Genomic DNA, 11,547 nt, shown 5'->3' with positions numbered 1-11,547 from the left:
CAGTCTTCATATATATTATATATATGTATATGTATACATATATATACACTATATAACGAGGCCAGATATAATACACACGTTTACCATTTTACAGTCATATGTACAGGAAGTTGCTAGGGTGCCCCCGTTTCGGGGCTGCCTCAGGCCTATCGAAGCATGGACAGAGCTGAGGACAAGGACAGACAGGAGGACATACTGGCAGGGACTGGCCTGGGCCGGTGGTGGCTTAGTGGGGAACGGGGGTGGGGGGCAATCACTGAGACCCCCTTCCCGGCAAGGACCCTGTGCTGAGGGGCGCAAGACGCACGGCGGCGACACACAGGAGAAGCGAGCATGTTCCCAACATATATACATTCTATGTAACATATAGAGGGGTACACAGGTTTGTACACGAATCTAGCGCTGTCTCTGCTCCCGTGCCGAGTGGGCGCTGCGGTCCCTGGAGACAGGTGGTCGTGCAGAGAGAGGGACGATCATGCGCCCGCCACCCACCTGAGGTGCACACTAGAGACTCATTTCCTTTTGCGCTCGCAGGCTGGGCTCCAGGGGTGGGGTGGATTGGAAAAAGGGCAAACAGAAGCCAAAGGAGTGCCCCAGTCCCACCTATACCCGGAGAGCTCATGTCCCCTGAGCATGGATCCCAGATTCCCCTGGCTCTGACCAAGCCGCACGGTTTTGGCAAATGCTGGGTGGGAAGGGCACTGGGGCGCGCGTTCTGAATGGTTTATTCCAAATCCTCCGGCCGCTCCCCTCTCCGGCCTAGCCCCCACTAGAAAGGCTTCAACTCCACCTCCCTATGCCGCCCGCCCCCCACCCCCGCCTAGTTAAGGAGCCAGGAGCCGCCCCCTGTCACCTCCAGAGCCCTTTGGACCCCCATCTCCAAGCCACCCAGCTGCATACCACGACCGACTGAGGTGGCCGCAGCACCCACGGGTAATGTGTGCCACGTCGTCTTGGAACTTCCAGTGGAGAAGCGCGTCCCCAGGCTAAATGCGCCTCCCATCCCCGCGGAACCTGTGAGCCCCAAGGCGTCTGACTGCTCCACAGGGATCCTCTTTCCCAAGCCAGGCCCGGGGTCGGGGGAGCGACGGCAGGAACGCCCTGTGTCGTCCGGTTTCGGGAGCAGGCGGCTCCGGAACATGTTTTCTTCCTAACCCGGGACCGCACGTTTCAGCTCTAGGCAGCCAGATCCAAGATCCGGGGTCCGGATCAAGGATCGGCTCTAGGCCCGCTCTGGGAGCGTCTCAAAAGGCCAGGGGGCTGCACAGGCGGCCCCTCTCTTTCGGCGGCGAGCGGGCAGGCAGGTTCCGGCGGCTTCTCCAGCCGTTGGGGTGGGTTACAATGGCAGCCTCTGAAGGAGAAGAGTACACGCCCGAATGTCCGTAATTGACAGTGGTGGACCTGTGCAAGGGGTTAATTCCTCCTCCGAGACCCGCCCGCCAAGGCCCCGCCCACACGAGGCTCCCCACCTACCCCAGCGCTACGGGAGCAGGGCTGGTCTCAGCTGGAGGCAGCTGGCCCCAGGCCAGGCTTTTCCTTTCTTCTAGCCCCCACCCTGTCCTCTGTATCCACGGTCCCGTGCCCCTACCCTGCCCTCCGTCTCCTACGTGGGATGTCCCCCTCCCTCAGGACCTGTCAGGTTTAAGTGGTCTTTATCACCAGCCGACCAGCCCAGACGCCCGCTGATTAATCGCGAATTAAGGCTCCAGCGGTGGTGGCGGCAGCAGGCAGGTGGGGGCTGGCGCTCCTGGGGGGATGAGGAGGAGGGCTCCTTCTGTCCCGGGACTGGGCCTTGCTGGGGGTCCGCAGGGCAGCAAGTGGGGAGGGGCCCCTCTCTAGCCTAGACCTCTTCCAAAGAAGGCCTGTGGTCACCTACCTTATGTTTGGGGCATTTCAAAGAAAAGTTCTCTTCGATGAATATGCAACCTGTGGACCAAAGAGAAGTTTGGGTGGTTAGGAGAGCTGCTGGTGTCTCATCAATGGGCCAGGAGGGAAGGGGGCCCTACTGCCCTTGAGGCTGCAAGGGGTTCTTTGCAAAGAGGAAGTCAGGCTCTGCTTGAGCTCCTCCACAATCCAAACTCTATTGCAGTTGCTCTGGCCCTTTGCCTCCATATGCAGTCCAGCCCTGCCGGTAGGTCCCTTCTTTTCTCTCTCCCACCTCCTCGCCTGGAGCTCCCTGTCACTGGAGAGACCTCCCCTGACTCCCTAGCTATAGCAGACCTCACTCCCCAGTCTCTCTCCCCCTCTCCCTGCTGCACTATGCCTGCCCACACTCGTCACTGCCTCCTAGGATCTATGTATGATTACTTGCCCAGGGTCTCTGCCCCACTGGAAGGCAAGCTCTGAGCACCAGCTCTGCCTTCCTCCCTGGATAAGTGGCCAGCCCCTAGAAGCCTTGACACCCAGTGAATGCATACTGATGGACTGGGCAGTGCAGTTACGGGTCTGGATTTGAGTGTCTTGGTCTCCACATCTGTAACATGGGCACTATGCCATCTCCTGTGTCCATTGTGGGGACCGATGAGGAGAGTGTATGTAAGCCACAGCCAGTGTGTGGACTTGTTCCTGTGAGGCCCAGAGTGGAGCAGGCCTGAGTGTGGGGGCGGGGGCAGGAGAAGCAAGCCCAGGTCTCTGGTCTGAGCACATGCCAGCAGGTATCCAAGTGCCCAGGGCACTGTCCACTGGGGAAGCAGAGAGGGTTGCTGAGCATGGCTAGTCCTTAACGCCCACCTCGGCACAGGGGTGCACTGATGTCTCAGGGGGTCCCTACTCCCCTGCCTGCTGCCACCTAGGGAGACCCTGGCTTTCCCCCCTGGGATTCCCACCTACTACCTCCTGGTGAGCCTGTGCTAGGCTCATTCCTCTCCCTCCCAATGCCTCACCTGCTGTTGTTCTGAACAAACACTAAACTCACAAATAGCCAGAGGCTCAAGCTGGCTAGAGATTCCTCATGTCAGCTGTGACCACAAGTGGTGTCTCTGGGCTCCAGGCAGTAACTCTGTGCTGTGGCACCATGACAGCGTGGTGGCTAGTAGGCAGGGTGGGGAGGCGGGCTCAAGTCTGTAGCCTTGAGAGCAGGCCTGGGAAGGCTCCAGGCCTCTCTGAGGCTGCCTCCCCTTTTCCCCCTAGAAGCTGGGGGACCTCAGACCTGAAGTGCATCAGCAGTTTTTCCCCTTCCCTGAGGTCAGGCAAGACAGACATGGTTCTGGGACTGAATTCACTTTCCAAAGAGCACTGGGCTAAAACCCCAGATTTGCCCCACAGCACACACACTCACACTCACATACACACCATCCTGCTACAGGTCCCAAGCCAGTTCTTAACCATCGCACGACTCGGCCGGCCCCTGCTACAGGTCCTATAGTCAAGAACTTGAGTTGCCAGAAGCAAAGGGTAGGAGATTGCCACTTCAAAGGCAGCTTGCTCAGCAATCTCCCAGAGCCCACAATGGACGTGGGAGGGAAGCCACTGGGAGGAGCCGGGTTATCAGCTCCTGACAGCTCTCTCAGTGTCTGCACCTGGGGAACCTGGGACCTAGCTGATCAGGTGGTCTTGCAGCCTGAATGTGGAAAGATTCAGACAGGAAGCCGCAGTGTGCTGGCCTCTGCAGCCCTTTGGGGTCCCTGCTTAGCTCCAATGTGGTGCTTCTTAACAGAATTAAATGGGGGGGGGGCAGGGTTATTGTGCCAGGACAGTGGGGAAGGGCAGAGGCAGGCAGGCCTGGTGCCCTGCGATCTGAGAGCCTGACCCAGACATGTGGCAAGTCCCATGAACCCCCACTTGGCAGACCCAGGGGTTAGGTAGGTGTCAGGTACTAACAAAGCTGGGACTCAATGCCTGCTCAGCTCACTCCCTCCATTCCCGCTCACTCTCCACCACTACTGCCTGACCAGAGCAGCAAGACCAGCCCTCCCTGCTGCCTGAGGCCCTGGCCTCCCTTCACCTTCCAGCTACCAGGCGCACTTATTTTCCCACTGTTTCTGGCAGCTGCTCCTCAGGTGCCCAGGGCTCCAATCCTCTTCTTCTGCCAGCTGTTAAATGGTGGTGCCCACTCCCCCCATGCAGTCCTCTCTGGGGCTCTGACGACCCTTTGGGCTGGGCAAATTTCTACCCTGAGCCCGACTGGGACAGCTCCCCTTGTACGTCTGCAGAAGTCTCAAATGCAACCTGCCCGCAGGGAAGCTGCCACGTGTGATGGACAGATTGCCAAAACAGCCCCAAGCCCTCTCCTCTACTGTCTTCAGCAGTGGGGCCCTGCAGCTCCTCCCATTCAGGGGAGGTGGCATGCATTCCCCACCCTGTGAACCTGGGCTGGACATGGAACTTGCTTTGGCCAGCAGAATGCAGTGACAGGAACTGTGTGGTCCCAAACCAAGGCCTGCTGGAGGATGAGAGCCCACATGGAGCAGAGAGGAGCTGGCCCAGCTGGGGCTTGAGGTCATCCTGCCTCGGCTGACCCAACCACCGACCACAGCCACCTGAAAGAGCTCATCGGACAATATGCCAGCTGACCTGTGCCCACATGAGAAATAATGAAGGGCTGGTGGTTAAGGAACAAAGTTGGGCCTGGGAGGGCCAGTAGCTCAGCAGCAGCAGCTATACGATGAGGTGTGATTAAACAAAATGGTGAATGTTTAAATAAAAAAACTTATTACAGTTAAAGACACATTGCCATTAATCCCCCTAAAAAAACTCCCCCTCGCTTCAAATACACTTATCCCATCATTTTTGCCACTTTCTGAAGCAGTTCTGGAAGTCCTCTTTCCTGAGTGTCTTTAGTTGCACTGTCGTGGCTGCCTCGAGGTCCTGAATCATTTTGACTTTGGGAGCGAGCCAGAAGTCAGAAGGTGCCAGTTCCGTGAATAAAGTGGAAGAGGACACATTTTAATGTTTTTATTTGACAGAAATTGTCGCACCAGAACAATGTGTGACACGGAGCATTGTTATGATGGAGGTAATTTATGGCACACTTTAAAACACACCTTCTCTCAACCGTAGCCCACACCCGACTGACTGCACCAAACAAGTTGAAACTTGTCACACACATTGTTACTAAGGTTTGCTGCGCCACTTCGTGTATTGAAGATCCCTGTCTTTGGCACACTTGGCAGCAGCTTTCACTGTATTTTGTGATCATAATAGAAAGGTTCCGTGTCACACATGGCTTCTGATGCGGCAATTTCTGCCAAATAAAAACATTACAGTGTGTCCTCATTCACCTTATTCAGCAGATCTGGCACCATGCGACTTCTGGCTCTTCCCCAAAGTCAAAATGACCATGAAAGGTAAACGTTTTGAATATTGGGTTGTCGGAAAAGTCATGACGTATTTTTTCTGTTTTTCGTTGCAGAAATGTGTCATGACTTTTCCGACAACCCAATAGATGCAGGACATCAAGGCAGCCACAACAGCGCAACTAAAGACACTCACAAAAGAGGACTTCCAGAACTGCTTCAGAAAGTGGCAAGAGCGATGGGATAAGTGTGTTCTATGTGAGGGGGAGTATTTTGAGGGGGATTAATGGCAATGTGTCTTCAATAAGATTTTTTTAGTTTAAACATTCACCATATTGTTTGCTCACACCTTGTACACTATCAGCACCAATCCTCAGACCTGCCTTTACAAGGACATCAGGCTGATTACCGCCTTTCCCTCACCCTTCACACCAAGGCCTGTGCGTTCTGTGCCAATGGAGTCTCTGGGACACAGACTCTACCTGCACCCGGCAACCCTCCTCTCCTGCCAGTGTCCACCAGCTCTTTCTCACATACAGCTCTGATCGTGTCAGTGTCTCATCTTCCCAGCCTCCAGGCCTCCTTCCTGTCACAATCCCCAGGATCTACAGAGATCCCTTTTATATTGGACTCTTTTTAAGACTTCATTTGAAACAAAAGTTCTGTTGCTCTAAGCCTGGTAGATACATCCTACCATTAACCAGCTGCTGCCCACCTCCCCTGACCTTTGCAGATCTGGCTCAAATGTTGCCTCCTCCTGGAAGTCCTCCTGGATTCCCTTCTTGTCTGGTCCCCATAACTTTGGGCAAGGATCATGGTTTTCCTGTCGGCCCCAGTCAAATGTGAGTCCCTCAAGGGACTAGAGTACTGGGGTGGGAGAGAGCATGGGATATGGAGCAAGACAGACAATGAGTCACGCCCTGGTTCTGTCCACGCTGTGCTGTGTGGCCACGGGTAAGGCAGCCTGCCTGTCATAAAGATGCACCTGGAGATACTGCAGGGGCCTGATATAGGACCTGGCGCTACATGAATCACTGTAGAAGGGATGCAACTTGTGGTAGCTATTACTGGGAGTAAGGCCATAGTCTGGATGAGTGGCAGAGTTAATGTTAAAATATGGTTCATGCTGCGCAGAGTGGGAGGGTGGAGCCAGTGAGAAGGCCAAGTCTCTATTCCCGACAGCCCCTCCCTGCAGGATGCAAGCGCCTTAGCCCTTGCCAAGGAACTGTCATCATTCTGAGTGTCCACCTGGGGGTGGCTTGGTTGAGGCTGATGCTGGCCTGAAGCCAAGAGGGGCCAGCAGAGCCCAGGGAGTGGCCTCTGCCCAGAGCAGAGCCAGCAGGCATTCAGGTGGAGAGGAGGGACAGTTGGTCCCCAGGCGGTGGGAGGGTCTTCCATTAGGCAGGGTCATGATAACTTCACCAGCTTCCAGGCCAGAGGGAGGATCAGGGGAGCTGGGATAGGGGGGACAGAAGTCACGGGGGCTGGACCCCAAATAGGACAAAGGCTGCACCTCATGGGTAGTGTTCATTATTGCACTCCATGCTCCAAACAGCTCAAGAAAGAAGAGATATTTAATCTCCATTTTTATAGATGGGGACACTGTGTGCAGCTCTCTGGACTTGCCAAGTCCACATATTAAGAAGGCCACTGGGGTCTGAATCTAGGCCCAAGCTGCCTTGAAGCCCCCCTAAAATATGGTCCTCATAATGACTAAAATTCTACCATTAACAATATCTTTCCTTGGATGAAATAAGGTATGTCTCTGAGCCTTGGTTAAAACCTTTTATAGCTATTCCCTGCAGCCAGTAGGAGATGAATTGGCCTCAGTCTGTTTTGAACCTCATCTCCTCCCATCTCATTTGGTTCTTGCTGTTGAAGTATATCCTTTCCCTTTTTCTCTCCCCAATTCAGTCTTCAGAGACCCAGCCTCAGTACCCCCTCCTCTCAGAGACCTGAAATCCTCCCCAGCCCTTGGCAATGATAGCTTTTCAAACAGCTCTCCATCTTGTAATCTGTGCCTCTGGGCATTCCTCAAGCGGGTGGTGGGGACTGATTTATCTCCATGTCCCTAGCATTGCCCAGCATAGGTCCTGGTAAAGAGAGAGATAAAGAATTGCTAGGGCTGGGGCCTGCCGAGTGGTGAGTTGGGTAAGTTAGCTTGGGACGCCAGCTCTGAGCAGCAGGGCCCGGTTCGGATCCCACATGAGGGCCAGTGATGCTGCGCCCTCTACAGCTAAGATGGTGAACAACAGCTCGACCTGGAGCTGGGCTGCCGTGAGTCGCTGGCGACAGCATAGGTTGCAGTGAAGCTGCAGTGGGATGCCGTGAGCTACCATGTGTGTCTGGCAGCTGGCGTGAGCTGCCAAGAGCCGGCGTGAGTGGCCGTCCACCGATCTGCCTCACCCATGAAGAGCGCAATGATAACACCAACATAGCCCAGTGAAGCGATGTCCTCCACAACTAGACTGAAGAACAAAAGGACAGCAACTTCTCTGTTCCCCTTCCCCAGTTTCCCAACGCTGTTCTCCTCCCCCAGTTCCCCAATAAAATCTTTTAAAAAAAAGTATTGGTAGGACTGGAGAGAAGCAGAGGGCTCAAATGGGGCTGGGTTCGAGGAGCTGGGCCCAGGGATCCCCTGAAGGGCTTTCGTGTTCCCTTGGGCTGGCTCTTACCCGAATCGCTGGCACACGGGTAATGGTAGGTGTGGACACATCCCTTATGGCAGCACCCAATGGTGGCCCCGGCTTCTTGGCAGCTGGAACAAGTCTGGTAAGGAGAGAGGGAAGACAGGTAAGTCTGCCACTGAGGGGCCAGGCAGGTGGGCTTTAGCACCCCACCACGGCCCCTGCCTCCTTCCCATGAAATGGTCCTTAAAAATCAGTTGGAGGGGCAACTAGTTAGCTCAGGTAGAGCGCAGGTTCATAACATCAAGGTTGCTGGTTTGATTCCCACAAGGGCCAAGGAGCTGCGCCCTCCACAACTAGATTGAAGACAACTACTTGACTTGGAGCTGATGGGTCCTGGAAAAACACACCGTTCCCCAATAAACTTCTTAAAAAGTTGGAAAGAGGCTCAGAATGTGGTGCAAATGCCCACCGGGTTGATTCTGTGGCAGCCCCGGGGCTGCTGCCTTGATGGAGATCCTCTTGACGGGGGGATGACTACTGATAATGTGACTTGGGTTCACACAGACCCGGGTTCAAATCCTGGCTCTGCATTGCATGACCTCAGCAGTGCCACTCAAACTCTCTGCCTCAGCTGCACAAGGGGATGGTGCCTCCCTTACCGGAGGCTCGTGACTATTACAATGAGAGATTTCGTGCATCCAGGGGATGACAAGAACTCCTGGGACCCATCACCATTATAGCCGTGGCTACGAGCCGGTGTTGGTGGTGCTTCTGTATGTACAGCATGTCCCCCCATCCACTGATTCCTCCCAATAGCCCTCAAGGTAGGTAACTTTCATGAAGTCCATTTCACAGATGGTGGAACTGAGGCTCCCACTCCAGGCGAGAGTGAAGGCAGTAAGCAGTAAGTGAAGGCAGAAAAGGTTTCCTACCCTTTCCAGCAGAACAATCACTGAGCCCAGAACCTGACGGGCCACCCAAGGACCGGCCAGCAAGGAGAAGACACAGCCAATCCTGAGATGCTGAGTGAATGTAAATCTTATGCCATCCAGCATGGTGGCCAGCCCACTCTCGGTCTCGAAAATGTGGTCTACTGAGCTTGGGGGCTGCCCCATGCCTGCCCTAGCTGCCTGGAGGGGGAAGTGGCCAGGACAGGATGACAAGGCCCTTGGAAGAGTGAAGCACAACCAGAGGCCTGAAGAGGGACAGGTTGGGCCTCAAATCACGCACTCAACCACAGCCCTCACTGTAGGGGTAGGGGCGTGAGGTGCAGGAGGGAAGTAAAGAGGGTAGCAGGCCCATGCCCAAATGCTAAGCCACTAACAACTAACAACAGCTTATGATATGCCAGGCATGCTTAAAAGCCACCTCCTCATAACCTTCTGCCGTTGGTATTATCGTTATTTTACCCAGGTTTCCAATGAGAGCTCAGCGAGGCTGAGTAACTCGCCTGAGGACAAACAGCTCCTGAGTATCCGGGTTGGGCTGAGTCTAGCAGCCCAGCTGCAGCCCAGGCTGGCAACGACTACCCCATACTGCTCAGAGCAGGGGTGGGCTCCCAGGCCCAGGACTGAGGAAGACCCCACCCCAGCAGCTGGGACAGGCCGGTGATGAGGAAGCCTTCTCCTACCTTTCCTAGGCCTCGCCTGAGGAATGCCTGGGAATGGTCCCTCTGTCACCAAGCTGAGAGTGGGGAGGTGCAGGGTGAGGGGCTGGGGTATATTCCGGAACATTAGGTTTTCACACAATGCCTCTGGGCAGGCAGTTGCCTTTCAGTCAGGGCTGAGACCCACTATGGCTCTGGAGCCCAATGTCCCCCCAGTTCCTGGCCCAAAGAGGGGAGAGGAAGGAGTAGAGGCCCTACATCAGGCCCAAGTCCCACCCATAAGTGGCCTTCAGTTATTCGGATGGTTAAAGGGTAACAGCCAGGGGGACTTCCCTGCCTGATGGCTCACTTGCACTGAGGTCCCTTCACAACCCTTGCGGCAGATGTTTTATTTTATTTATTTATTTAGCTGAGCCATCCTGCCACCTGTTGGCAGCTCAGCTTGGGCCGGACTTGAACCGCTGTTGCTCAGAGCTCAAACCTTTGAGCGAGCTCTTAACCAACTGAGCCACTCGGCCGGCCCATTCGGCAGATGTTTTAGATGTGAAGAAATGGAGGTACAGAGAGACGCCTCAGGCCCTTCTGACCCGACCTCGTGCTCTGACCAAGAGGGCATATGGCCTGTGAACCTTCCACAGGATCCCAGGCTAGTGGAGGGGCCCAAACTGGGGCCTCAGCAGATGCTACCGGCCCAGTATTGCCGCCATAGCCAAATACCCGCATCCTTAGCATTCATGGCCAGTCTCATTGGGAGAGGAGAGGGGGTCCACAGTAGTTCTGGGTGAGGGCTCAGCTCTGGGCAGACTGGGAAACTGAGGTCCCAGGAGGGGACATATATGGAAAAGGGGTGTCCCTGGGGGTCTGCAGTTCTGTTCCTCCAGAGAGCAGAAGTGAGGCTAAAGGGCCCACAGGCCTGTTGGGGTGGGGGCTGGGAACTTGGCTGCACCTGGGGAAGATCATCTGGATGGCCCCCAAATGCTGCTAATGGGGTTTGGCATTCCGAAGCTCACAGAGGTCAGTGACTTGCCTGGGGTCACAGAACCCACCCTTAGCAGAGCTGGGGTTTGACCTGAGGTCTGCATGACTCCAAGGGAGTGTGCTGCCTCAGAGCTGCTGAGGTAGGAGGGGCCTTGGTAGGGATGGACAGCTCTAGGAGGCCTGGGCTGGTGGAGGGAAGGGGGCCAAATGGTGCCTGGGAAGCCCGGGCCCTCCCCATTTCTCCAGAGTGCTCTGTGGACATGGACTGCTCTTCCAATGGCTGCTTTAACCAGCCCATCTGAGGCTCACGCTCTGGCTGCCAGCACCCCTGGGTAGGGCCCAGGATCATCTATCTGCCTGGCAGGGAGGCCTTTCAGATTGCGCCTGAGCTACCTCAAGTGAAGCAGGGAGTCGCCATTGGAGGGGTATGTGCGTCAGGGGAGGGGGGCTCGCTGAGAGCCAGGTAAGCACAGAGCCAAGGACAGAGTGTGGTAGCTTTCAGGAGCCAGGCTGTGAACAGCGGGAGAGAGGGTGGGCAGCCGGCTGGGTTTGGGGATCTGAGAATTAGTTATTTTTCGATGATGGGAGAGACTTGAGCCTCTTGAATTTCAGGGTGGCTGGGAAGGAGCTGGTGAGCGGAGAGAAAAACAGATAGTAGGAAGGAGGAAAATAATTGAGAAGGGAAGAGGGGAGAGCACCAGAGCCTGTAGGCTGCTGTCTGAAGGCTGCAGGGCTGGAGGGGGCTCAGGGAAGTGGTAGGCGTCCCGTGGGGGCGGCGTTTCCTCAGTCAGGCTGGAGGTCAGTGTGCGGGAGGTCTGGGCATGAAGAGGTGTCTAAGTGTTCCTGGGTAGTGGGAGGTCAGTTGCGGGGAATCATAGGGAAGCATGGGCAGCACCAATGGCTGCAGCCATCCAGCTGCAGTGGCCCCACAGCAGACAGTTGGATCAGGTGGGTCAGAGTGGCTGGGAGTGAAGTCGGGGGATGGTAGAAGCAAATGAGCAGGTATGCAGGCAGTGGATGGGGGACAGCCATGCGGAGGTGGGGCTGAGCAGGTGAGGGCGAGGGTCCCCATAGCTGGGGCTGGGGCAGGCTGCAGTGC

The 11,547-nt window shown here is 55.6% G+C and overlaps 1 protein-coding gene across 7 annotated transcripts in view; it reads right to left on the bottom strand.

The window, feature by feature from the left end:
- Positions 1-24: 24 nt before the first annotated feature.
- Positions 25-11,547, bottom strand: part of RAI1 (retinoic acid induced 1) — a 122,580-nt gene continuing 111,057 nt past the window's right edge. For all 7 annotated transcript variants that reach the window (XM_019656638.1, XM_019656639.1, XM_019656640.1 and 4 more), the window contains 3 exons: positions 7,910-8,003; positions 1,877-1,926; positions 25-1,351 (listed from right to left, as the gene is read on the bottom strand). In XM_019656638.1, coding sequence (XP_019512183.1) covers positions 1,337-1,351; positions 1,877-1,926; positions 7,910-8,003 — 159 coding nt within the window. In that variant the 3' untranslated portion in view covers positions 25-1,336. The remainder of the gene's footprint in view (positions 1,352-1,876; positions 1,927-7,909; positions 8,004-11,547) is intronic.

Source organism: Hipposideros armiger, unplaced genomic scaffold, assembly GCF_001890085.2.
Source record: "Hipposideros armiger isolate ML-2016 unplaced genomic scaffold, ASM189008v1 scaffold_264, whole genome shotgun sequence".
Classification (NCBI taxonomy): domain Eukaryota; kingdom Metazoa; phylum Chordata; class Mammalia; order Chiroptera; family Hipposideridae; genus Hipposideros; species Hipposideros armiger.
This window is presented reverse-complemented; position numbering and strand designations above follow the sequence as displayed.